The 27,371-nt window shown below is 39.5% G+C and overlaps 1 protein-coding gene across 1 annotated transcript; it reads left to right on the top strand.

The window, feature by feature from the left end:
- The first annotated feature begins 207 nt into the window (after positions 1-207).
- On the top strand, positions 208-26,003 carry LOC101859466 (signal recognition particle subunit SRP72). Its single transcript, XM_013079797.2, has 19 exons — positions 208-336; positions 8,262-8,379; positions 8,979-9,099; positions 9,462-9,527; positions 10,207-10,284; positions 10,903-11,014; positions 11,487-11,550; positions 11,950-12,088; positions 13,961-14,092; positions 15,213-15,341; positions 16,408-16,545; positions 17,108-17,203; positions 17,578-17,681; positions 18,160-18,237; positions 18,754-18,891; positions 20,053-20,117; positions 21,760-21,873; positions 22,498-22,549; positions 24,242-26,003. Exons 1-19 carry the CDS (start codon positions 237-239, stop codon positions 24,426-24,428), a joined length of 2,031 nt encoding a protein of 676 aa, XP_012935251.1. The 5' UTR covers positions 208-236; the 3' UTR covers positions 24,429-26,003.
- Positions 26,004-27,371: the final 1,368 nt, after the last annotated feature.

Raw genomic sequence — 27,371 nt, 5'->3', positions numbered from 1 at the left:
TAAATACAATAATGGCAAACAACCCCAGTGCAACATAAATAAAAGTAATATTTTTATTGTCGAGCTTATTTCACAGAATTCTACACTTAGTGTAGAACAATGTATTATGTACCATATTTTTATGGAGATCATTTTTCATGAACTGATGAACTCTCATTTTTATCAAACCGGAAATCAGGTTTGACTGTTAGTATGAAATCTTTCAAAGAACTAATTTATCTGGTAGTTCATCCAATATGGCGCAGAAAGCACCGTCACTTCAGTCTCTCTATGTGGAACTGAATCGGTTTGGACAGAAACAGGAATTTGAAAAGGCCGTAAAGACATGTGGAAGAAGTGAGTATATGTTGTTCATTAATCATTTTTGTCCCTACATAAAGCAAATGTCGAAACCAATTCAATGTTTTTGGACTATCTTCGTTCCACCATATGGACGGAAGTTGTCGGTAGGTGGAGTGGAGGCGTCTGCTGGCCACTCTGGCTGCAGAGAGAAAATATAAAACGAAGTGGCTAGCCGTACTTAGATCTAGGTTTGGCCCTATCGACTCAAGCCTGTTAAGTACACAGGTCTCATTAGATCTAGAGTACCTGGCCCAACCCGCGACCACTTGTCGTATTTTGCTTCTCAGCGGTCTCTGTCAGCAAAGAAAGTGGCTATCCGGAAGTTCTCGCAAGATTAAGATCAACTCCTCCCCTCTTTTCTCTCTCTCTGTCTCTTTCTGAATACTGTCTATCGGTGTGGACGATTAAATTGACCAAAACAAAGTTAAAAAATTATGTTAAAACACAAAAGTAAATTAATTTGGTTGTCTACAAAGATGCTACGGCTATTTAACTTTTCGAATCGAGCCGAACTACGCGGGTCGCCATTTTGTTTTGCCCGGAAATTCTCGCGCTACTCCTCTCTCTCTTTCTCTCTCTCTCTCCACTGCCCACAGACAAAATTGTACGCTTTTAGTAGGCTACAGTTGTAATGGAACGTTTGTTCACGGCACAGAATTCTACCATTTTTCTGTTATAATAAATCACAGTGTAGAATTCTGTGGTTTAAGGTGAACACAAAATTTGGTGAACGCACACCGGGTGAGAATAGCCACAAGACTCGCCTGCACTATTCTCACTCCGGGTGAGAATAGAGGTGGCCGTCAGCAAAATAGGTCATGCAATCCATGTTCAGGGCCGCTTCAGTGTGTCAACTTCCGGTTTATACCGTGATATCGTCAATCATTCCAAAACGTCATTCTCAGATTTCGCATTTTAACATGTTAATGCTCTGCCCTTGGCGCGACCGCATGCCCTCAGCGCGACCGCATACAGAACAGGGCGCAACCATGCGCGCACAGATATGACAGGTGCAAGAAAGTTGTTAGTACACCATTTAAAGGTTAGTAAAATCATTTCTTTATCAAATTATGATGAAAACAATTATCTTATTAATAACAGAGAGTACAGAGACAAGTGGTCGCGGGTTGGGCCAGCTACTCTAGTTTAGTAATGAAGAAAACTTCTCTAAAAGAATGTTTCTGATAAGCCTTTCACTTCGAACTCGACTGCTGCACTAGCAGACGACTGACGTTCTCGAAAAAGGATTGACCAAAAGTGGAACTAGACAAGGCACGTAACTGAAGTAACTCTAATAAAACAGATTGCACACGAGCTGCACAGAAGGAAAAATGGGGAATTGGTCGCGCTCAGGGCACGGTCGCGCCAAGGGCGGGATAGTATAGATCTAGATCTAGTAATTATTCAGGTTCAAATACATGCAAGTCAGTAAGGCACCTTTTGGTTTTGTCTGAAATACAAATACTTTAGGCATTGCAAACTAAAAATTTTATTTACAATTCAGCCATCAATATTAAGTACGGCTAGCCTGACAGTCTAGCCGTACTTATCTTAGGCCCTATTAACATTAGAAAACAGGAGGTTTAAAATACATGCACTGTCATTAAGGCACCTGGTTATGTCTCAAATACAAATACTATAGGTACTGCACACTAAAAATGTATATTTACAATTCAGTAGGCCTATTTTTTTGTAAATGGTCAGTCTAGCCATCATATTATGAATAAGTACGGCTAGACTGCGAGTCTAGCCGTACTTAAGACTGCCAGTCTAGCCATCATTAAGTACAGCTAGCCTCTTCCAATATAAAAAGCAAGTGGCTATTCTCCAGCGTCAGGATGGTCAATGGATCGATGGCTATTCTCCAGCGTCATGTTCAGTTGCACATGTCTCTTCTGCATAGCTGTCCATCTCCTCTGTCGGGGTGATGGCCATTACTGTTGCGACAGTTGTAGGTTTCTGACCCCGGGTGAGAGGGCGAGCCTTTTTTTGGGGCTGCGGTTATTGGTACAATAGTGCGTACAACTCTAACTAGCTATTAGTACAATTGAACTAATAACCAGACAGAGTTATTCATACAATTATTCGATTTTTGGAGGTTGTCGGTAAAAATAAGCCTAGATCTAGATTATATCTAGATCACTAGATTCTAGATCTAGTCATCCAGTTGGTTCTTCCCTGGGTTGAGCATCAATGTAATAACTTTAACCAGGCCTGAATTGGTAGACCTAAAAGGAAAAGTAGGCTAGATCTATACTTCTATTAAAATATAAGTAGATCTATTTATATTTTATACTAGATCTATAGATCTATGTTTCTTTGTTTACACAAAACCATGAGTGGAAATCTTTGAAGTCAAAACATACAATTATGGGAGAAAAAAATTGTTGGTCGGTCGGCTGAGGAGAGAGAAGAGGAAGAAAAAAACAAAACAAAACAAAACTTTCGGGACTGGGATTCGAACCCACACTCAAAATATAGTACTTCTTCTAACGCAGACACGATGTCATTTCGGCCATCAGAACTATCAACAGGAGGAGGTAGATTTTATTAAGCTTAAATATTTTTACAGCACGATTTCAACGCAACACACATTTCTAGATCTATCTATCTAGAGTCTAGATCTAGACTTAGGTCTAGATCTAGTTGGGTTTTTTTTTTTTTACATGAGGCATGAGGCGGCTGGCATCAGATCGGCAGATGAGGTCTGACAAAAAATTTAAAAATTTGTACTTCGTACAATTGTGCGTACAACGTTGTACGGATAACTAGACAGAGTTGTCCGCACAATTGTACGGTACAATATTGTACGGATCACTAGACAGGGTTGTTCGCACAATTGTACGGATAACCACTCCGTTTTTTGGCCATTCTCACCTCGAAGTGCCTAAGTCTATATCTATTCGGACTCGAGTCTGAATAGCCTATTCGGACTGAAACCCCAATACTGTAGAAGGATTGTTGCTTGCCCAACGCTAGATTCCATCAGAATTTTTTTTTTTTTGTCCTGATTTTGCGAGGAGTTCCGCAGAGGGCCGGAAGGTCCGCTGAGCAAAACAAAGTTAGGGTTAGGTTATGGGTAGGGTTAGGGTACACCCCTCTCAAAACGTCCCCTCTTTTGTGTGTTGTTGATCGGCCAGCCCTCTGCACAACTCCTTTCCTGATTTTATTTCAACATCATGTAAAGTTTGCTGTGGAAAAGCTCCTTTAGACCAATGTTACTTTGAATGACTGACTTTTGTTCCCTTTGGAAGGGTTTAAACTTTTCTCTTCTTATATGACCTTAGCAGTTGCGAGCGCCGTAAAACCTTATACTACTAGAGAGACTCTCTTCTTAATTTTTAACTGGACTTCCAATCAATCAAGATGATTTGACTTTCTCGTCAAATAAAGCGGGTTTAGACTGCAGATACCTATTGATAGAGTTATAATCCTTTGCTGTTCTGGAACTTTGATTTTCAATTTTTTTCCTCTGCTTTGAGCTCAGATTTCCCTTCCCCTGTTTGCCTTTGTGGTGTAGCATTTCAGATTTTGCAACTGTTGACATTGCTAATACTTTTCTTAACTTGTGTAGAAAAATTTGGTCAGATCGTAGAAACCGAGGAAGGCCAAGGTCAAATTATCTGTCCGCTTCGCACCCGGTGATTGCGTACGCACATTGGAATTTGATTCGGAATTGCCACGGGAGGCTGTTCAAACTCAAGTCCGAATAGCCGTAGCCTTTCTCACGCGGTGTACGTTCTCCGTGATACCCAGTGTAAACCACAGAATTCTACTCTTTTTATTGGATTCTGTGGTGTTAACAAACGTTCCAGGTGTGTGATTAGTAGGTGCTCTGGTGTGGTTTGCTTCTTCTTTCCCCAAACATCTATCGGATCGTCTTTATCTCCCCTTCTTCTTTTTTGTGTTTGTTACTCCCTTGTAACACCTCTAGTCTTCTGCATTTATTTCTATGACCTTATTGTGTTGCAAGGGCCGTAAAAAACACTTAAACTGAGACTAAAAAAACATTCCAGCGCACTTGTGTTGAAAGTGTGCAATTTTATCAGCGGGCATTGAAAGAGAGAGAAGGGGGGGGGGGGGGGGGAGAAAGAGAGAGAGAGAGAGAAGGAGTAGCCTTGATTTAGGGAGAACATCCAGGCAAAACAAATTGGCCACTTGAGTAGTTCGGCTTGATTCGTAAAGTGAAATAGCCGTAGCATCTTTGTAGACCGCCAAATTAGTTTACTTTTGTGCTATACCATCTTTTTTTTTTCTGTTTTAGTCAATTTGATAATCCACACCGATAGACAGTATTCAGAAATTAGGAAAAACAGGTCTTGTTTCACACTGGGTGAGAATAGCCCACGCTGGGGTGAGAGGTCGATTGTATTTTTATTCTCACCCGTGGTAAGAATAGCCGCTTCCTTGTGTTGCAACTGAGCTCAGTGCCAGATGCGCCTTCTCTTGTACTTCTAGTTGTGACTGAGGGTTGTTGGCGCCTCTGGTGCTGTTACCTCTGACACAGAGAATTCCTCCTTCCCTCACTGGAGCTTTCCTTGAACAGTGGCTGCGTGTCCACCTATAGTGAATAGCATTGTGAAGAAATGCTGACCCTGATGAGAGTGTTTGTGTAAAGCCATAACATGCGGACAGGTGTCTCACGGGAGATGGAAAGCCGTGGAGAAGCAATGTGTACAACTATACGTGATGCTGGAGAATAGCCATCAATCTATTGAGTGGCGTGATGCCAGAGAATAACCACTTTGCATTTAGAAAAGATCTAGACTCTGGTGTTCATTTATTTGTTGTGATATATTATGTGAAGAAATTCCTAATTGGTAGAATATGGTAAAGAAAAATAGAATAAGCTGTAGAATAGAGGGATTACGGTAAAGGCTAGGAAAAGGCACAGTGGGTGAATGTCATTGTTTGGATAATTAGGTTTTGGTTGTAAAGATCTAGAGTAAGTAAGGCCTCTTCTTATGTACTTTAGATCTGGCCTAATAAGCCTAATTACCTAATTATTGCGTTTATTGGTATTATTGAGGTGGTGGCTTGTTGGGAAGTCCTTCCTCCTCAAGATCTAATAATAATAAATAATAAATAACATTTGTATAGCACATATCCGTGCTCTACAGCAGGCTCTATGCGCTTTACACTATATTATTACCCCAGCAGACCATAGAACACTCCGAATTATTCTCAGCTTCCCGGGAAGCATACAGTGCAAGCAGCTGATTAAGCGCTCAAACACTAACAAACTGACAAGATCTTTTGCTATCTATAGCCGGGTACCCATTCCCACCTGGGTGAAGTGAGGAAAATTCGTGTAAAGTGCCTTTCCCAAGGACAGAACGTCGGGTCCCTGACGGGATTCAAACCCATGACCTTACGGTTGCGAGTCCGAGAGCTTAACCACTAGGCCACCGACGCCATTTTGACCCTAGAAGCGTGCAGCGTTTCACCGGGAGTAAAACGGAAACGCCCCAAATGCCCCGCCACCAAGGTTGATCTGTTGTAAATATGGGGTTTTGGAAGGGGAGTATTCAGCTGAGGCTGAGATATATCAGAGATTTATATCTGGTATGTATGAAAAATGACCATTTGCGGCTCAACAGATGATACAAGGCATATAAAACCAAATCTTTTCTTAAAGCTTATAGAATGAGCTATTCAAAAATGTTAAAAGTGATCAAACAAAGCGCAAAACGCGATGCAGTCAAAAATAGTTCATTAGCACAGCCGAACAAGTAATAACGCATAGAGTCGTGCAGCTAGGCCACGTCACTTTATCGATCGATATCAGTGCCTAGAGACGGGCTACGATGTCAAACTAACTTGCAAAGTCATTGGTCTCTGTATAATTTATAACTTTGTCTGCAATTTACTACGTCATTTTCCATATATATAGATCTATATGTCACGCCGCTGTGGAATCAGACGCACATCTATTTTTGGGCATATGGAGTTATTGGTGTCCTTTTCAAGGTTGTTCATTTGCCTTGCTTTCAATGGAAAAAATATCCATTTATCTTGAAGAGAAGTCAAGATAATTGCGATTGAATGTAGGTGGGGGTCTCCTGGTTTCAGAAGCAAAATTATCGAGAAAAATATACAGTGGGTGTCGCATTCAACATGGTTTGCAGGGACCGGCTTGTTGTCCTCGTTGGATCCGATCTCTCGTTGAACGTGACTAAGGCTAAAGAAAAGAAAGGAGACAAGTTATTATATATACAGTCGAACCTGCCTTAACGGAAACCTATATAAAACGGAAACCTGTCTTAACAGAATCTCCCCGTTCCCCCTTTGATATATTCCTCTCTAATTACCTGTATAAACCGGAAACTTGTCCAACGAGGAAATGGATAGAAAAATTCGCTCCCTTCCGGGGGTTTCACCTGTCTAAGACGGAAAATGCTTTGCCCGCTCAACCCTGATTTGAAACAAAATCCGCAAGTTTGGTTCCGCCGGCTCTAAACTTAACGCTATGGCCATGCGGCTGGGCAAGGAAGGGGAGTAGGGTTACCCCATCATGTGAGCCCAGAGCAATGCTGATGGTTAGTGTAGTGTGGGTGTGAAATCTCACGACTGCCCGTGAGAGTGCTCGAGTAGCGAGCCACTATGAAAACTTTCCTGAGTAGCCAAAAGCCAGAGGTGTTAAACTAGATTGACCAATGCCCGCCACCCTGATCGTACGGCCAGCCGAGAAAAGAGTTCCTCGAATCGTTGTTACAATGATGATGGCAGTGAGGGGTGGCATTGATGGGTGGGGCAAAGGGGGGAAGCAAAGTAGATGTTCAAATGTTTCTGTTTTTAATAGGTCAAACAGTGGTACCATGAAAGGAAAGCACTGGTGGTAATTAGATAAGTTAGACTGACGCATGTCATTATCAGACAAGATAACAATTGAGAGGTGTGAAGTTTTGACCACTGCTTGCCGATCGGGCAAGCGATCCTTGATCCCACCGGCTGGGCCTTTGATCCCCCCCCCCCAACCTCCATCTCCCCCTACATTCCCCTGTCTAAAATGGAAAATGTATAAGACAGAATTTTTTCTGGCTCCCTTGCGATTCCGTCTTACTCAGGTTCTTCTGTATATTACACGATTTACCAATACCAGTAATTAGAACAGTTGTTCCCCCAATGACGAAAATCTCAAACAGTATCAGTGTGCGTGTGTTTGAGCTGTGTTCTGACGATTTCTGCATTTTAAAATATTTTTTCCCAAACGCTTCTCGTGTGGAAACATACCCTCTCACATCTAGGCCTTTATCTACATAAAGTAAAGTCGGGAGCTTGGATTTTCTGATCATGTGAAGAAAAGAAAATTGAAAAAAAATGAAGGACTTAATGTGGATCTAGACGTACCCATCCAGAGTTCATCCAGTTTCACACAGCCTGCATCGCTTTCCCTCCCATCCTTACCGTAGGCTAACCCTCACCCATCCTCTTATCTTTGGGGCCCATATTAGGAGGCGCACTAGATCTAGCAATACAATGTGTTAGGAATCGGGGATGGGTCTTGTGCTTCCCTTGAGATGGAGAGAAAGGAGAAAAATTCTTTGCTTTTGGGGCCGTTAATTGCTTATTTGGTTATCGCGACCTCGTTGAAAGCAACTGGTCTGTTTGCAACCTCCTTGGAGCTAACGTACATTTACAAAGAGATATAGAGGAAAAATCGATGATTAAGGATTGCCCTGTTGGAGCCGACTTCTCGTTGAATGCGGCACCCACTGTATAGGGCCGTCGCGCTTCCAGGGTTAAGTCTCTAAAGTGGGTATTGATCATTAATACTGTATATTGAATTAACTATTTTTAATGACATAATTTATTATAACCATAAATTTTTGTATCATGCCTCTATGCCCTGCTTTAAAAAAAATTTTAGCATTGGTTTGAAACATTTATTCATGATGCCAATTGTTTTCTTCTAACAGTTCTGCATTTTTATCCTGCGGAATTCAGTGCATTCCAATGCAAAATTGTGAGTTTGCTTCTTCTTGACCGCTTTGAGGATGCCCTGAATGCTTTGAACAAGGACAAGACCCACTCAGTGTAAGTGTTTATTTTAATTTTGTAGCGACAGCTCACAGCTTCTGACCATGAAGAAAATACTACCTGTTTTGAGCAGCCTTTTAAGTTATTTTAATTTTAACTCAAGCAAAAAAAGTCAAGTGACTTATTTTGTTGTTGGGCCCTCGCTCTTCTGTCCAATGCCATATGTAGTAATAAGTACAGGTTTGGTGCTGAGGTGATTTACTTTAACTTTTATTTCTTGAGGCAAGACGAAAACTCTTCAATACATACATGATTTCATATAAAAACTTAGATAGTTTAAAACTTTTAATATCCCGTTCAAATTTCCACATATATGCTTTAAATGCAACCTCTTCATTAAAATCTCACTTAATTTTGTCTTTCTGAGAGAAACAAAATGGCAGATTTACTGTTTCCATGCATAAAAATATACCTTTGCCTTCCTTTAACATTAGGATGCTTTTATCTCTGCTTTTCCTCATACAGTCTTTTTATGTTGTTTTCGTGGTTTTTAAAAAATCTTTATAAATGGTCAAATGTACTTTTTGGACGAAGAGGGGATTGTTGATTCTGATAGCTTTTATAATCCTAAGTTTCTTGTATACTTTTTCTTTCAGGGGTCTCAAGTTTGAGAAGGCGTATTGTGAATATCGCCTGAATCGAACCACAGATGCCTTGGCCACTCTTCGTTCCATCACTGAGCATGACACTCGTAGCAAAGAACTGCTATGCCAAGTGGTAAAAAAAAATTTTTTTTAGTACAAGTGCTTTCATTCTTTGGGGGTTTGTTTTAACCTAAAAAATAAAGCACTGTGAATAATTTAGATTAAAAAATGATTACATTACAATTTTTGTTTGTTTGTCCAGTTTCCATACTGGTATAGGTTTTTGTTCCAGCTTTTAATTTGATGCTGTTTGTTCTCAGCTCTTTTTTGTTAAAATTTATTTTTATTACTGTTGATCGTTTTTGCTCATTTTGCTTTTCAGTAACATTGCATCAGTATTTCCTTTTTTTTTTTTACTTAGGTTGACTCTTGTATCACAGTTCCATGAGCATATAAATATTCCTGAGCTTTAATTTTCTTTTCCTCTTTTTCCAGTTGTATCGCATCGAAGAGTACGAGGAGTGTTACACTTTGTACAAGGATCTCATCAAGAACTCAGAGGTAATAATGATTTGTCGTGGGTGGTTTGAAAGTGCCCCTAGACCCCCAGCAGAATTTTCCTTACTTTTCAGCCTCAGATGTTAGATGCGCAGTTAAAAAATGCTGTTTAGTGGTTTATTGTTTCATGCTGAAACAGGGTCACAGTTTAAACACTTCACCCTTTCTGACTGTCCTGAATCTCTTGAGATTGTTCTGGGTTCAGTAATCAGGAATTTGTGAGCTGATTATATACACCACTACTAAATCAGCCCCTCTTGGTGTGTTTTTGTTTGTTTTTACATAATCTGATGTTGTAACTTTGGGTTATGGCAAACACGACACTTTGAAATACTCTGCTTTGGATAATTTTACAATTTACTTGTATTACATTTGGATTTCTTTTAGTGGAGTCATTTTCATTCATGACATCTGTTGTAAATATTGACAGTTTTCAAGTTTTGAATGGTATGGTCCCTGTACTTTTGGTAGAGTTTATAGAATATCCATGGTTTGTTGTGTGATTCTAACGACTCTGGTGGTCACAGTTTTCCAGTGTAATTGCGTTATGTATGCTAAAATCATATGTGAAATAATCTTTCCCTTTTTACAGCATACTGTAATGATAATGTTGTACACAAGGGGAAACTGTTTGAAAAGTGGAACTACAATGTAATGGTGTCCATGATATTGTGTTTTTCAGGATGACTTTGATGCGGAGAGACAGACCAACTTTGCCGCGGTCATCGCTTCTCTGCAAATGTGGGATGTCAGAGATATGGTCAGTTGATGAATCTGTTTTATGTCCGGTTGTCAGATAGTTTTACATTTCTTAGTGTGGTAGTGGCGGTCAGTGTGCTTTCCAAAGCTGTCTTATCCACATATCCACCTCTACTTACTCCCAGTATTTTTATTGTCTTTATCTTCACTCTTTGAAATGTGACTGATATAATGCTGAGTGTTAACTAAACATCAACACCTTAATTATTGAGACTGGACAGAGCTTGGAGTGTCTTTTTTTTCTTTTTTTTTTTTGTTTATCTCTTTCGCAAAAACTGTTGTTCACTACAGGTCCTCCAAGCTTCTACACAGTTTTTGGGCCCCCTGTCTAGCTTTGAGCCAATACTTCCTCCGAAGCTCTTAGAGTATATAATTTGGAGTGTCTTTTGTTAATCTGATTTTAATAGTATTTATACTTCTGTGAAGTCTACCTTTGTTTTGTTTTCTCGTGTGAAGACTTTTATTGTAGGAGGGGGGTAAAAGTACGGAACATTGCTCAACATTTTTCTATTTACTATGCCTTTTCCTGATTGCTAAACTCAGTCCAGACAGGTTTTGTTCCGGAGAATAAAATTAGCGTGGTTCACTCCCCTTTATTTATGAAACTTGTGTTCCACAGTCTGATCCTGGCCTGGATGAGAGCTCCTATGAGATCTGTTACAACAAAGCTTGTTACTTCATCGGTAAGGGGGATCTTGACACAGCTATGGATATGTTGGCGAAAGCAGAAGGTGAGTGATGCCATAACTAGTGTTGTCCACAGAAGTATAAAAGGAAGAGGAAATATTTCAGAAAGTGTTAATAATGTTAAACAAAAAGAAAAACTGGACGTAAGGAACCTGTAACTTATTTACATGTAAAAATTACTGTGTAGTTTTAGCATTTTATCTTATTTGTCTCTAATAAAACTAACCAGAGTCTATTGACAAGGAGACCGGCTTGTGGGGAAAAAAGAGATGCTTTAGGTGCAAAGGATTAGAACCTCTTAAATAATGTCTTGTAAGTACTGTAAAGGCTATGTCATTTTGATTGGTCACAAAGAATTTTGTTTAATTTTGTCTTTCCATTAAGATTAATAGTATGGATTTTTCCCAAGCTAGTATTATGAAGTTGAGTAATATTAAAGTTATTAAGGCCGAGTAATGATAAGTTTCTATTATAGGACCAACATTCCAAATGACTCTTATTCCTTGTTTCTTTCAGAGCTGTTGAAAAATGATCCAGACTTGACAGAAGAAGAACTTGATGAGGAGCTTGCTATTATAAGGTATGTCTGGTGTTTGATATACACATGTATGTGTGTGGATACCAAGTCATGTTAGGGTACTCCGAAAAAAAATTGTCTTTTTCTAAATGTTCGATTGATTTAGAGGTAATGAGGTGATACACACTACACGATAAATGTTTAAAAACATACTTGCCACTTTTTAGCTCATTTAAAACTTTAAAAGAACAAGTAGTAGTTAAAAATATTTGACATGTGGACGTCTTGGACAGCGTCTATATAATCTCGAATAAAACACAAAAGGGGAAGTAGTCGTTTAAACGGGCGGTTGTCTCGGACAAGTGGCCATTGGAGCAGATTCGACTGTATCTGGTCAGTCTGTTGCTTTGTATGTGTCCCCTTATCCGTCTAGCCAGCGTCCTGTTTGTTTATTTGTCCCAGAGTTCAGCGGGGCTATATCAAGCAGTGTCTGAACAAGAATGACCAGGCCTCCCAGCTGTACAACCAGGTGCTCAAGACGAAGCCGTCGGACATGGGACTGGTGGCTGTCGTCTCTAACAATGTGGTCACAATCAACAAGGTAATTGATGGCTTTGTGATCATGCCTGTTTAAAAAAATGAGGTGAATTTTTATTGTGTCTTGTGATCCATTTTCTTTTCATCAACAGGGTAATAAAGCTATTTGGTTGCATAATTTAGACCTGCATGTTTGCCGACAATCGTCTGAAATCCAACAATCGCGACCCGACCCGCGAGCCGACCGATGCTATCGCTAGGCCCACCTGTATCAGTCAATGTGCGTAGTGCAAGGCCTGGCCGACTGCCAGCGCCCCCTTTTTCTCCCGTCGGCTTTGTCGGCACTTTCGTTTTCTTGCTGACTGCCGACGTCGGCGTTTCCGACATAATTGTCGGAACCTGAGTAGTAGATACGAATACGAAAAAGTACGACGACCTAAGTTATCTACTTTCAGTTTCGTACTCGAGCGGCCATTTTGAATTTCGTTTGTTTACTGATAGTTCAGATCATGTGGATTCTTTCGAGTCCGACTCACTTGCAAATTCTACTTGATCTAGATTTTATAGATCATTATAGACCTCAATGGAGGATTAATATTCCAATTCTATTGTGTCAAACCATATTATAGGTTGTGCTGTAATATTAATGTTGGTAAAACGCATTTCATCAGGTGCGTGAATTATTTACTTAGAATAAAGATCTAATCTTTATCTAGATCTAGATCTAGATCTAGATCTAGACTCAGCTGAGTCCATCTGTTTGGAATCGGATGCGGATTTCTCGTTCAAGGCCTATTCCTATTCACTTGTTCTACAAGATCTAGATCTAGATTTAGATTTATTTAGATCACTTGATCTATAATATAACTAGATCTAGAGATCTATATATATGGAGGATTCATATTCATTCCTATTCTATGTATTATTGTATCAAACTCTTTTTATAGCAATGTAGGCTTGTTTGTTTTGGAGTGTGCTTTTTATTTTTTAATTAAAAAAAACAAACTTGTGTTGGCCTTTTTACATGAGGGCTGTTGCGGTTCTTTTGTGGGTTAGGCCTAGGGGTTGGGTTAGGGTTAGGTCTTTTCTTTATTATCTTTGTTCGGGTGGTCGCTCGTTACTCGGAAGTCCTTCCTTTTATGACACCCACAATTTAAAAAGCTCTTATAAATTATGGGGGGGGGGAGGGGGTCCGCAAAATTTTCAGACAATCTGGTTGAGGCTCACATGCAGGTCTAATAATTAGACTTAAGGAAGTGAACTTTTACACTAATATTATGTCTTGTAACTCATTTTTTCATCAACAAAGTAATGTGAAAGCTATATGGTTGCACAGCTAGACTAAATGAAGTAGATGTTACAACATCCATTACATTTTTCACTCATTTTTCCATCTTTTCCCCCTTCTAGTTGAGTACAGTGCTTCTCAAACAAAAGTTGCTTTTTTTTTTCCTGACATCAAAGATGCCTGCCTCTTGAGATCATAATAATAAGAAAAAAACTAACTACAACCATAATTTAAAAAAGACAGCAATCAAAAAAGGTTGTAGTTCATATACCTCTCAATGACAGGCTGTTCAGAATAGAACGCTTGTTGTTCCATTGTTGATGATTGAGAAACTCTTTGTCTTTTTATTGTCCATTCCCCCACATTAATTTCAGCTTTTCAAATTATGAAAGATTGCCAACTTATTTCATTTCTACACAAACTTAGATTGGGTGGAAAATAGATCTGCAAAAAGACGACAGTAAATTTACATCTCAAGACTGTTTGTTTCCCCTGAGGGGCAGAAATATTTGCCAGGCAGCATGTTGTGTAGGTTTTATTTTTTATTTTTTGGTTATTGGGGGGTTTTTTTGGTTTGTTTGTTTTTGTTTTTTTTGCTTTTTAAAGATATCATTGATTATCGATTACCTTAACTCTTGCTCATTGCAGGACCAGAACATCTTTGACTCAAAGCGTAAGATTAAGGCTGCCAGCGGAGATGGGCTCAAACACAAGACTGTCTCTGCTCAGCGCAAGCACATCAGTGTAAACCAGTGTTTAGTGCACATGTACTCCAACCAGGTGAGAGCGTTTTGTGTCTGTATGTGTGTTGTGGTCTGTGTTTGTGTTGGAGTGGGTGCCTGTATGTCCTTGAATGTTTGGAGAGGGTTACTAGTCGGTCCTACTGTTTAATTTTCCCTCTCTTGTTTCTGACATGTATTTTTGTCAATATGCTGCTTCTATGTATTTGAGCACACTCCTTTCTCTTGTAAGAAATTTTGGGGGGTTAAATCCCGAAAAATGCTGTTTTGAGAAAATCGAAGATAAAGTTTGTGCCTCTTGTTCAGTTTCTATAAAAGACAAGGAGAGTTTTTTCTATAACCAAACAAAATGTACACACCCATGAAACCAAACTTCTCCTATAGGTAGGGCTATACCCACTTTGCTGTTGGTCAAGATTTCTGGAATCCCCCAAAATTTGGTTAGCCCGCTTGTCCGTAAAAGCGACCAATTTTGAGCTCTGTTTTCTTGAAAAAGCTTCATTTTGATTTAAGACTTATAAAAAAACGGGCAAATGACTTATTAAATAGATTGTGCTGAATTTGTTTAGCTAAAGTTCATCATGTTTGGTAGTAGGGTGCAAGTGCAGTTCCTACTTTTTTTACTTTCCTTTTCTTATTTTTGTCTGTCTCTCTATCTTGCCTGTTTTTTTACATTAAATAAACTTTATTGTACAGATGTGTTTCTCTTTATTCAAACTCTCTTATCCAGGAGGACATTTGTTTGATATTGATTTATCACTGTGTTGTCATGAAATATTTTCATCTTGATTTAAGATTTAATAAGGAGCAAATATCTATTAATGTAGATTGTGTGGTAAGGTAAGTGCCTAGCTAAAATTGAAGTTGAGAGTCATTAAGAGGACAGTAGTGGTAAGTTTGCTATTTCATTTCTCCTCTTTTGTTCTTTTCAACCTTGCTTTTTCCTTACGCTAAATGACTGTCAATAAGGTTCGCTTTACAACAACTAACTTCTTTTTTGTGTTTGTTACTCTCTTGTAACACCTCTAATCTTCGGCACTTATATGACCTTATTGTGTTGCAAGTGCCGTAAAACTCGTACTAAAACTAACTAAAAACAAATGAGTCAGTCTTGACCTAGTTTTTTTAAACTAATGGCCATCCTGTTTTGTTTCCCCCAGAGTGACCAGTGTCACCAGTTGGCAAAAAGACTGCATGACCAGTACCCTGACTTGGAGTCTCCAGTGCTGATTCGTGCTGCACAATTTGTCCGTGACAAGAAGATGGATGAGGCCTTAGCTCTTCTAAAGGTGGGCACATACATAGATAATACTTCTATTATTTTTGCCTTTTTTTTCCCGCTTGTCTATTTATATGTCTATTTTTCCATCTTTTTGCTTTTTACCTTTCTTTCCAGGTTCCTCTTTTTACATGTGTTTCTCTGTGCTGCTCGCCCTTTTTATTCTACCTTCCTTCCTACTTATCTATGTTCCTCTGAGGTCTGCCTGCCTGTTTTAAATTTTTTATAGTTTGGCTGTCTCGATAACATTTTTTTTCTTTCGTTCTCTGCTCCTATGGCACTCTCTTTTTTCCCTTCCCTGTCACTGTCTCTGAGTATGTTGACAAAACTTTATGTTATATTCCTGTTGAGTGACCCATTTATTTTATCTGATGTCTTTTGCAATGTTCACTCTCAAGCTATTCCTTTTGGGGAATGGCTGCTTCTAGAAGCATCTACTTGCTTACCTCGTAATTTGCGCATGGGGAAGTTATTTTTCCATGCATATCTCCATCTATCTTCTGGGGTATTGTATTCCCCTCAAAACAGTTGGTGTGGGTGGTTGGCGGGTGCTCTGTTGTGGTTTGCTCGTTCTTTCCTATCAAACATTCATCGTCCTTATCTCTCCTCCTCTTTTGTTGTGTATGTTACTCTCTTGTGACACATCTATTCTTCGGCACTTATATGAACTTATTGTGTTGCAAGTGCTGTTAAACACTTACTAAAACTAAATTTTAAAAAATTTGGCCCTGCCTTCGAAACAATCCAAATTGTGTCTACAAGGAGGAAAGGGGGGGGGGGGGGGCATCTAATTTTTACAGTGAATTTATAACTTACTTTACTTTACTTTACTTTTCCGATCCAGCGGCCATTTGGGTTCTAGCCCTTCGGTCTGTCGATATGGCAAAGAATTGACAGGTTTTAATCAGCTGTGCTTTGTCGCTGTATAGAGTGTTTCCGATGTCTGGGGAGGCAGGTAGGCAGGTGCTACGCAGGTCACAAAGTGCTGGGCAGTTAAAGAGGTGGTGTGGTACTGTTTCATGAATTTATAACAATTGAAATGATGAAACTTACTGTCTGGTGTCTGATTCTTTCAGGAGTACTCCAAATTGGGCAAGAATCAGTCGGAGCGTGCTCAGCTCATCTTGGCTCAGCTACAGCTGGCTCAGGGCAGTGTCTACCAGGCATGTGATGCTCTCAAGGGTCTCGGGGACCTCGCCTACTGTCCAGGCATCGTAAGTTTTGTCTCTCCAAAAGTTTAACTTTTAAAATTGTTTTATTCTTCTTTTTTTTTTTCAGTATCTTTGTGGCTAGGGCTGTGAGAATGGAAATGTGTACTATTATCTTTCTGTGAGATAGATGTCTTTTTTTATGTATAAGTGCTAATAACAATCCTTTCAAATAACCGCTCCCTCCCTCTTTTTTCTGTTTCAATATGATTACAGTAGTCAAGGCGTTGTTGTTCTTATGTTGTCTGCTCATTTTATTTCTTTTCCAGTGTCCTTTTTTTTTCTACTTCTGTTTTCTGGCAAAATGTGGCCTATGATGTGCTGACACACTGTTGCTCCAACTGAACAACTAGTCAAGACACTAACGTAACTAGTTAAAAGGTGGTTGGGCAGTAGCTGTGTGGTCACTTTGAGCTGTGTGTTACGTGTAGTTTTAATAGGGTATCATATAGAGTTACAACTTGTGTCTGATGTTGTGAAACACCAGATGTGGGAGTGATCACAGTGCGTGTACGGGCATAAAAAATCACATAAATGTTTTTGATGACTAGTTTTTTGTTGTGTACAGGTGTCCACTCTAGCGACTCTCTACATGAGCCAAGAGGACAAGGAGGCAGCCTCAGAAGTGCTCACCAATGCTGTCAACTGGTACAAGAAGAATGATGTAAGTTTCGTTGTAAGTGCTTTTTCATATTCTGCTCTTTATGAGGGGGTGGAGTGAGGGTGCTACTGGTAAGTCCTACTTCTTTACTGTCCCTCTTTTGTTGCTGTCTGTATATCTTAAATTTTCCATGCACTGAATAACTCTATTGATTTTTTGTTCTGTTTTTCCTTGATAGGTCTGAGAGGTTATAAACTAATAATAGTATTACAACCCTGCTTACGATAATATCTTAAGAAACTGTTTTTATTTCTTTCCTTACCAACAGCATACAGTGTTTAAATGATGTAAATATTCTGCTCAAGGAAGATGGCAGCACTAGAATATAGCAATGAAATCTAATTTGTTACTGTATCGTTTCCCTTGTCACCCCTCAGCCCAAGTCATCAGCATTGCCCATGTTGACGAGAGCGAACGCCGACTTCCAGTTGAAGAACGGACGAGCAGAAGCAGCAGCTAAGATGCTGGAGGATCTACGCAGGTAGAGAACAGTTTCTAGAGTCCCCTCTGCTTTTTGTGGAATTATTAATTATTAGTGTGAAGGGCTTCTTGAGGTCTCCATCAACTCTTGTCTTTCCATCAACTCTTGTCGTGTATGCTTTTGAATGTTTCCTTTGGTCTACTGTCGTTTTTTATTTCTCCTTCCCTTTTACTTACTTTGACAGCTTTAAACACTTTGCTCTACTTTTAGTGGTTAACTCTTATACCTACAAAACAGAACGTGGTGTGGTTTGCTCCTTCTTTCCCATCAAACATCTATCATCCTCACTTCTTTTTTGTGTTTGTTACCCTCCTCGCTTGTTTTTGTGTTTGTTACTCCCTTGTAACACCCTCAAATCATTGGCACTTACATGACCTTATTATGTTCCAAGTGCCATAAGACTCTTACTAAAACTTAAATGAAACAAAACAGTCCTCGGTCTTGTGTAATAATTAATCTCTTGAATTTTCTGTTTCAGTTCAAGTCCTGGTGATGCCTTGGTCCTGGCTCAGCTTATCTCTGCTTATGCACTGTTCGACTCCAAGAAAGCTCAACAGTATCCTTTGTTATCTGCACTAACAGTGTCATAGAATCGGCTAAACTAGTTGCTAGTCTGTTGTAGTACCTTTTAATTTTTGTTGGCTGTTTGACCATTACTATCTTTTTTCTTATTTGTATGTCTTTTTTCCCCTATGTTTATTTCAGTCTTTTTTTTTACTGTTTGTCTGCCTATATTTCTATCTGTCTAGTAGTATGTAGTAGTATGGGGTTTTACGGCGCTCGCAACTGCTAAGGTCATATGAGCGCTCTATCTGTCTGTCATTGAAACAAAATTTTCTTATGTACTCAAGGATTTTTTCAGTTTTGTCACTGTATTCTTTGATTTGTTTGTGTGGGGGGGTTTTTTGCGGGGTTTTTTTGTTCAGTAGTCATATGCTAACAGTAGTTGCAGTTTTCAGATGAGGGCAAGATTTATTGCCTTGTTATATGTGACAGCTGACAGTGCCTATAAGCTACGTGTCATTAGTTCATATCCCCCTTCCCTAGGTTTGATCCTTAATAAGCACCTCAGGATCAGCAAAGATTTGCCATCAGTGGAGAAGATTGTGCAAGGCCTGGATGTGGATGCTCTAGAGGCCTCATTCAGCACATTGGGACCCAAGTACATGAAGAAGCAGCAACCAGCCAAGGGTGAAGCATCGCCCGTCACGTAAGTAAACGACATAATGTCACTGTCATAGCATCATCAGTTTTTAAAATGTTTCAAGCTATTATACAGTGGAATCTGCTTAAGTTGAACTTTAGATCTATTGATCCGAAAACCGTGGTAAAAAGAAAGAAATTAAATCCCTGATTTTAAAAAACATATTTTACTTGAACAATCTCTCTAAACTGAAAACATGATTAAACCATAAAAAATCTGCAGGTCTCGAAGATTTCAGTTTAGATGAACTCCAGTGTAGTTGTAAAAACGCCTGTTACTTAATTCTTATTCTCAAAGTAGCCGTGTTTTGTTTTGTGTACTGAAAAATCAAATAACTGGAACAAGTTCACTTTTGCTGACGTCATAGGTTAATTGATATAAGTACCGTTTTTTTGTTAAAGTTTCTTGTAAACAAAAATCATGACATAGGCAGTTGTGTTAATACCATTGTTAAAACCATGATGATAGTAAGAACCTTCAATAGATCTAAACCATTCATTTAAATTATGGGTGTGGGGAGGGGGTCATAGAACTTGCATATGTGTGCATTGGAATGGACACACTGAACATGACAAGCAAAAATAAAGGAGACATGATCAAAGTGAGTCTCACCACTAAGCCAAAATGTGGATTCCGTTTTGTCCAGTTTGTTTTAAAGTGAAATGAAATTAAAGGAAAAAGTAATTGGAGAAAAGTCTGATTCACCTTCCATGGCCTAACATCTTCATCTATTTCTTTTTTTTTAAATTGAAGAGTCAGTATCTACCACGGGTTGATGTTGATCTCAAGGAATGTGTGTTTGTCTCTTGTTATTTTCTCTCAACTTTGTGTCAGGCCCATAAGCTTAGTATATCACCAATCGGAAACAAGTGATTTTGTTCAATTTTAACATTTTATTTTGAAAAGATAAACTTTTTGGTCTAAAATACTATAATTTTGTTAAATTGTTTAGAATTTGAGAACAAATTATAGGGATAATGGCATTTATATTTGTTGAAAAACGTAGAAAGCCATTTGAATAAATTAGAAGGGATTCAATTTTTGTGCAGATGGGTATAATCATTTCTGATTTTTTAAACTGAGATATTTTGTTCTGTTATTTGTAAGTTTGACTCCTTGTCAGTGATGATTTTTTTTTTTAACCTTCGACCCTTGTCGACTCTTCAGGTCAGGGGATACGCGGTCAGGAGACACGGTCATGCTGAAGAAAAAACAGAGGAAGAAGAAGAAGGGTAAGGCCAAGCTTCTCTTTGTGATTCAGACTTGGATTGTGTCACAGATCTGCCCATCATTACGAATTTGGTGGAACTGTTATGACTTTTTATTTCAGTTTTATGAAAATATTTTAGTAATACACTTGATTCCGATTTTTTCCTACTTTTGGCTACCCCAGCCCAATGCCAACCTTCCTGGTGTAAAAAAGAAGAACAGCTACCAGACCCGAACGGTCAGATCGTCACAAAGTCACGTGCAGATGCTCTTAGAAAAACATTAGACTTTAGAAGTGTCAAAGCCATTTGACGAATTTTGAAGCCAGATGAGATTACTAAATTTGTATTTGTTGATACTAAAACATAATATGGTGGTGGGTGCTGGATACACATTTTGACTCTTAAGAGTCCAGAGGTAGATTGTTGGTATTTTGCGTTGATACCAAATATGTGTTCTTTTTAAATACAATCAAAATTGTCCAAGGCAGCCTCCCATTTTGGTGGGGGGAAAAGTGATTGTCTGAGACCTGTGGACTTCTCGGGTGATGACATTTTAATATTGGCTGGGTTGTTTTTTTTACATATGGGCAGAAATGGGAAGTGGCTATTATTGGGCCCAGTTGACAGCCGCCAGTGGGTGGTTGGTGAGTGATCTGGTGTGATTTGCTCCATCTTTCCTTTCAAAACATCTATCGTCCTTATCTCTCCTCCTTTTTCATATTTGTTACTCCCTTAATCTTCAGCACTTATACAATGGAACTCGGATTCAACGAGGTCGCCGGGCCTGACCTAAAATCCCGTTGAATCCGAGTGTTCGTTATAGCAAACATGAGGTTTTGTGTATATAATTACAGGCACTGAGCAAGTAATGTATAAAGAGAAGTCACAGGTAGTGCCTGAAATGCCTGCATATTATGAGCTGTGTAAAAAAAGACCCGATTCGTTCAAATGTACGCAGCTGAGTCATCTCAATTGTTGACCAAAAAGTTGTGTTGCTGTGTAGAGCCTAGCATACAGCAACTTTTGATTCCATAGACCAGGGCACAATTCATTATGTAGATCTACGTCAAGACTAGCTTATCATTGTAATAATTATCAGTTGCCAAGAGGGAAAAAGACCGACGCGTTTGTGTCTGCGACGTTCAAGGCCCGGACCGCTAGTGCCCCTCCCCAACACACACACACACAGTCACACGCGTGCAGGCTGCCCATCCGACTACGACACACACCAGAGTAGACACGTGCGCGTGTTATCAACGCATGTGGTTGATATGAAAAAAGGCCGCTGATCGGTCGCATGCAATCGGCTAAGTGAATAATGGTTCACGATGTAGGAGCAATGGATGGTTTCCGGGAATAGATAAAGTTCGTTCTGGGAGAAAAATGAGCGAAGCCACGTCTGCGGGGGCTGTTCACCCTGGAAGCGACCTCGTTGAATCCGAGCTCGCTGATTTAAGTGCTCGTTGAATACGGGTTATTTTTATTGATTTTAAAGAAGAAAAAAAACGGGGAATCTATCTCATCTCGCTGGATCCGAGTTCTCGTTGAATCCGAGCTCGTTGAATCCGAGTTCCACTGTATGACATTATTGTGTTGCAAGTGCCGTAAAACTCTTATAAAAACAAAAACAAAGTGTGATGTTTGGTTTGTGTGTATCTCCCAGGCAAACTGCCCAAGAACTGCGAGGCCGGCAGTGACATTGACCCAGAGAGGTGGCTGCCAAGGAAGGAGCGGTCCTACTACCGTGGCAAGAGGAAGGACAAGAGGAAGGAGATCGGTGAGTTTTTGAAAATAATTAGATTGGGGCAGATAAGACAAACATATCAGTCGCTTGTATACACATTGTATTTCCCTGAAATCAAGTTGCTTTGAAATGATAATGTTTGAAGTGCACGGTTTCATTAAGCCAGAACTGGATTACTTCGTTACATGTCAGTAAAAGTATTTTTCCTATTGTATCAATCGGGTGCAGAGGTGGTTGGAGGGCACCACTGGTAGGCCCTACTTCCTTCTTTTTTTTTTTCGCTCTGTTGTTTCCTGTCTGTATGTCTTACCCCCAGACACGAAATGACCTTTATTGTGTCAATGTGTGTGTTTTTCTTGCCTCTGCCTGACAAATTTAGTATTGAGAATGCAAAAAGTGAGGTAAGGTTGTCATGACAGTACCATGAACCTGCTCTAATGGCCACCTGTATGTATAAGACAATCTCATGTACAAATGGCCACTTCCCATTTCCCCCCTTGAATATTTTTTATATTATAATGACTCTTTGTGAGATGACCACCTGTCTGAGATGGCCATGACTCTCCTTGACAATGGGTGGCCGCCATTGACAGTGTGAACTATATTTTGCAATTATCATGTACTCCCTTTCATCTTGTGCCCCGTGTTTATTCACAGGCAAGGGTACCCAGGGCATGTCCGCTGCAACACAAGCCATCACAGATTCTTTGTAAGTCAAACTGACTTGTCTATGGCAGTTCAGAATTGGGAGCTTTGCTATTACATGTTGTGTCCTGAAGATGGTTTTCCAAAACACTTGTCTTAACACATTACACCCTAAGGGTTAGGATGGGAAATCCATTCCTAGATCCTAAGCAAGGGGAAGGAACCCACCTCCCGTTAATACAAGCGTTTAAAAAACACATTTAAAAAATACTAAACAAGTTCCCAAAATCCTGAAAAAATTAAAGTTAACAAGAAAAATGAATGTAGTTTCAGAAAAATATAACTTAATGTATGCGCAAACTATTGGAAATGTTCTAATTTTAGTTCAATCGGGGTGTCCGACCCCTCACTCTCAGCCTCGCGGTCGGGCCCTTGATCTAAATTCTACATCTGATGAATCTGAATGGCCCCCAACTTTTGCTACAACGTTTTCATCAAAATCTGGTTCGTCCGATTTGTCATAAGCTTGTTTTTGCTTAAATCCATCGTTATTTCCTTTTTCAAACTCAGTTGTGTTGCTTTTCAACAAGTTGAGACACCTTCGAAGTGTTGGAAAGGCGACCGCACTTCGATCGGCTCTAATACTAAAACTACTGGCCCGAAAAATTTCGTTTCCGCATGTTACGGAAAAAGAAACATTTTGCAATAACTTTGAAAATCAAAATCTCAGCCCCGGAGCCTCGTCAAGACGAGACTTCGTTTCTAAAGACGCTAGGTCAGCGCGTTAGGGTGGAGCGCGTAAGGAAATGTCCAGGCGAGTTACGATGTAATGTGTTCAAAGACGGAAGTGGGAATGTGCCTTACTTTGTTTTTTGCCACCTATTTATTTCTTCTCTGTGTCTTGTCTTTGCCCCTCCCCCAAGGGACATATTCACCACTGAATTTCGTATTGTTTATTATGGCTCTGGTGTGATCTGCCGCTTCCACTTCTTTTTTTCCCTTTTTTTGTTTGTTTTACTAGCAGTCTGTACCTGGTAAGATCATTTAAGCACTGGTGTGGCAACTTGCAATATGATAGGTGGGTGGAGGGTGGTGCTGGTAGGTGCTTTTCTTTCTCTGTGTTGTTTATGTCAGTTCAACTTTGTTCAAGCTCTGTTGGTGGTTGGAAGGTGCTCTGGTGTGGTCTGCTCCTTCTTTCCTATTTCCTATCAAACATGTATCGTTGTGATCTCTTCTTTTTTTTTGTTTGTTACTCTCTTGTAACACTTCTAACCTTTGCCTTTTATATGTCGTTATTGTGCTGCTAGTGCAGTAAAACTACTAATACGTGGGTGGTTGGTGGGTGCTCTGGTGTGGTTTGCTCCTTCTTTCCTCTTAAACATCTATCGTCCTTATCTCTCCTTCTTTTTTACGTTTGTTGTTACTCTTTTGTAACACCTCTTATCTTCGGCACTTATATGACCTTATTGTGTTGCAAGTGCCGTAAAATGTTTACTAAACTAAACTAGTAATACTAAACAAAGTTCCTGTTCCAAATGGTAGCGCTGGCGGTTTGTCTGTGTACTTCTCTTGTACTGAAACAAAACATGAATTTGCAAGTTGTTAGTTATTTTGTGCTGACTGGCCATAGGGAAGGTACGGTACTAATACCGTTGCAAGAGTAAGAACAATAATTAAGTGTTTTTTTTTAATAGTTAGATTAGGCGTGGGCAATGCTCGAGAACAATCGTTGTTTTTTTTACTCTCACACCCACAGAGATGCCAGCAAACAGACAGGAAGCGGAAGTGAGCCAGCGTCGCCCCGCCCCTCGGGGTCCGGTGGTTCTCCTTCCTCCCCACAAGGTTCGACGACTTCGCCTATGCCCATGGCTCAGGGGCCCCGACAGCAGAAGCCGGCAGCGGCCAAAAAGAAGAAGAAAGGCGGGAAGGGTGGAAAGTGGTAGAGTGTAATGAGAGTTTGTGTCGATCTGGATGGAGACCTTGTCCTTTGTCACCATAAGTTTGAAAAATGTGAGATGTGGGCTTTTGGTTGTCTGACCAGGTGTGGTGGAATTAGATAATTAGTGAAAAAAAGGAGATAACCTTATCTGTTTTTATTTGGTAAATTTTATGTCAGTGCCATGTGCAAAGGTGTATGGATTCATGTAAAAAATTTTATAGATTTGCTGAGGCTATGACTAATCAATGAAGTGTCAATATTTGGAAAAATGTTGTAAAGTCCACAAAATGCTCATGTGCATTTCTTGCTTAGAGGATAGAAAAATCTTTTTTTGCTGTTTGAAGTGATTCATAGGAAAAAAATACTCTCATGAATAACCCTAAAGCACTTAAAAATATCCTCGCTCTCTGTAGTTTTGCTTTGAGAACTTTTTCGTGAAGAGCCCCATCTATGACAGATTAGGTTAATTATAAATATGAATCATTGGTCGAATTGAAGGTTATGTTGATGTACCGTATCATGTAACAGGCTCCTACCTGCAATATTTTATCTTTTGTTCATACCCAATGAGGAAAAAGTTGTCGAGGTTTATGTGATGAATTGTGATGTATTACAAGATTTTAAGAAATATAGCAATCGTCCAGCATATATCTGTGGTTGCTTTGGCTCTGTATCACCTTTACCTGATCTTTACCAGACTTGGATTTTTCTCCTAAACTCAGCATCTTCTTACTTTACTGTATTGACTTTTCTAGGCCATGTTTATGATAAATTTATGGACGGATGCAAGATTCTGACAAGTCTCAAATTGTGTAATAGTGTTTGCGAAGTCTTGTGACCAGCCAACAACATGACATTTTTTTTTCTAAATAAGCTTAGCTCTATTGTATTTTTCCAGCTACTCAAATGATTAAGACAAAATGAAGCCATGTTGTGAGCTGTACACAAATTTAGCATATTATGTAATTTTCCTGGCCAGTAATTTTTGGAGTGAGCCAATAGTGATTGAGCACTAAGGTAGTCTGGTCTGAGACACCCTCGCATAGAATGACCTTGAACAAGCCTACTTAAAAAAGTAGCCAGTAGGCTGTTCACAAAACACATCCAATTAGAGAGCAGTAGTCACACTGGGCTGCAGGCCATATGAGGTTTCATGAATATTAGAAATGCTGAATTTAAGAGAGGAAATGAACGGATATGAAGCTTTTGAATGCTAAAAAATATTACAAGCTCTTTTTTACCAGTATTGGTCTCATTGGCCTTAGCAGAAGCCTTAAGTCATCTTGACCTTTACTTCTTTTGTTCACCTCAGCAGGTATGTTGGTCATCATCAGATATTGGCCGACATACTATTATTATTATTATCACGTTGCATTGCAGCAAGCCACACTTTGCATTGAGCGTTTTTTCCTTTGGCCCCCCTCTGGGCTTGTTTTATTTGTATCTTAGCACTGTAAAGAGGTCTGGGGAAACAGTAGATCTATGTCTTTTTGTCTTTGTCTGGACTGGTAATTTTGATTAGATTGAAAGTTTTTCATCTGAATAAATCTCAAAGCATGGACTGCTTTTTGAAAGGAAATCAGCTGCTTTTGTTGTTTTATTCTGTGTCTTCATTTAATAACTCACATGTTTATTCTATTTGTATCCTCCTTTAATTTGTTTTTTGTCCTGATCCCTTACTGTGAGTGCTTGTATCAAACATTTTTTAAAATTGGTTAGTGTTTTACAGCGCTCGCCACTGCATAAGGTCATATGAGCGCCCAGGACACATTAAACATTTCCAGTTGGTAGGAAATTGTGAATTTTGCTCGGATGGCGGCTGAAGCCTACTCTTATCGATTTTGGACCACCAAGGGATCTTTAACGTGCGTAACTGGCATACGGGGCCTCCGAGATTTTTCGCCCTTATCAGAGAAGGCTAGGTGTTAGATTAGATCTTACCTGCCTTAAGATCAGGGGTGTGGCTGAAAGACAGCAATAAGGAGGAGGCAAGGAGTAGCAGTAGAAAAGCTGCAGAAAGAGTCAGGAGTGCAGAGGAGTGGGCAAAGGAGGTGAGGGGGTTGGGACAGAAAGTGAAGTCGAAAGTGGACGACAGAACAGACTAGCGGAATCGATTGTACATGTACATGTATACATGTATTTCCGAGTACATATGAGGTTGTTCCAGAATTGAAATAGAAAAATGGCCATCATAGTTCAGTAACTAGACCTATCTAATTGTCTTTAAATTTTGTTATAAGTTTTTAGCAGGTCGTTGAATTCTCGATTTTGGTGCACCATGAAAATGAACAGAATGAATAGTACCATTTCAATTATACAATGTACTACGTCAGAACAAAGGTTGCAACTTTAATACAAAATTTGGTTAAAAACAGAGATTAGAGGAGCATACGAATCTGAATCTTTGTGATAAGTGAATCAGAAACCGTGGTCCGTCTGCGAACACTAACACAGACCAAAAAAATGCAGAACATACTGAAAGACTCAAAACTCATTCGTGGTGACAAGAGACTCAAAATTCGTTTCATTGTTGATGCCCTTGATCTTTCTAAGTCAACAGTTCACATAACTGTCTTTAATGAGCTAAGATACCGGAAAATGTCAGCTCGGTCGGTTCTAAAACAGTTTACAGATGACCATAAGGCACAGCACATCGATGCTGCACTGCATTGTTGGAACGGTGCAAGCAAAATTAATGCACATGGCAACATGGGACTCGGCATAAAGTTCGCGTTTCAGCTTAAAAAGAATACAACTTTCTTAATTCCTGGAACGAAATATGTTTACTTTCATCTTTGAGTCTTATTATGTGGCAAAGTGTGCGGCCTCTAAAATGTAACAGTAACATGTGTTTGTAAACTTCCTGCCAGCAGTACCAAAAATATGTACATTGTACTTGAGTGTGAACACAGAATAATCAGCGTTTTTTAGATGGGGGTTTTTTTTT

The sequence above is a fragment of the Aplysia californica genome, unplaced genomic scaffold (genome assembly GCF_000002075.1).
Source record: "Aplysia californica isolate F4 #8 unplaced genomic scaffold, AplCal3.0 scaffold00063, whole genome shotgun sequence".
NCBI classification, from domain to species: Eukaryota; Metazoa; Mollusca; class Gastropoda; order Aplysiida; family Aplysiidae; genus Aplysia; species Aplysia californica.
The sequence above is the reverse complement of the archived record's forward strand: the minus strand, read 5'-3'. Positions and strand labels throughout refer to the sequence as shown.

What these genes read in the sequence shown, in the direction of transcription:
- LOC101859466 (XM_013079797.2), top strand. Translation starts at nt 237, where the DNA reads ATGGCGCAGAAAGCACCGTCACTTCAGTCTCTCTATGTGGAACTGAAT. An exon ending in AAGGACAAGACCCACTCAGT is followed by an intron (nt 8,380 to 8,978) that starts GTAAGTGTTTAT and finishes TTTTTCTTTCAG; the next exon opens with GGGTCTCAAGTTTGAGAAGG. An exon ending in TGTGGGATGTCAGAGATATG is followed by an intron (nt 10,285 to 10,902) that starts GTCAGTTGATGA and finishes TGTGTTCCACAG; the next exon opens with TCTGATCCTGGCCTGGATGA.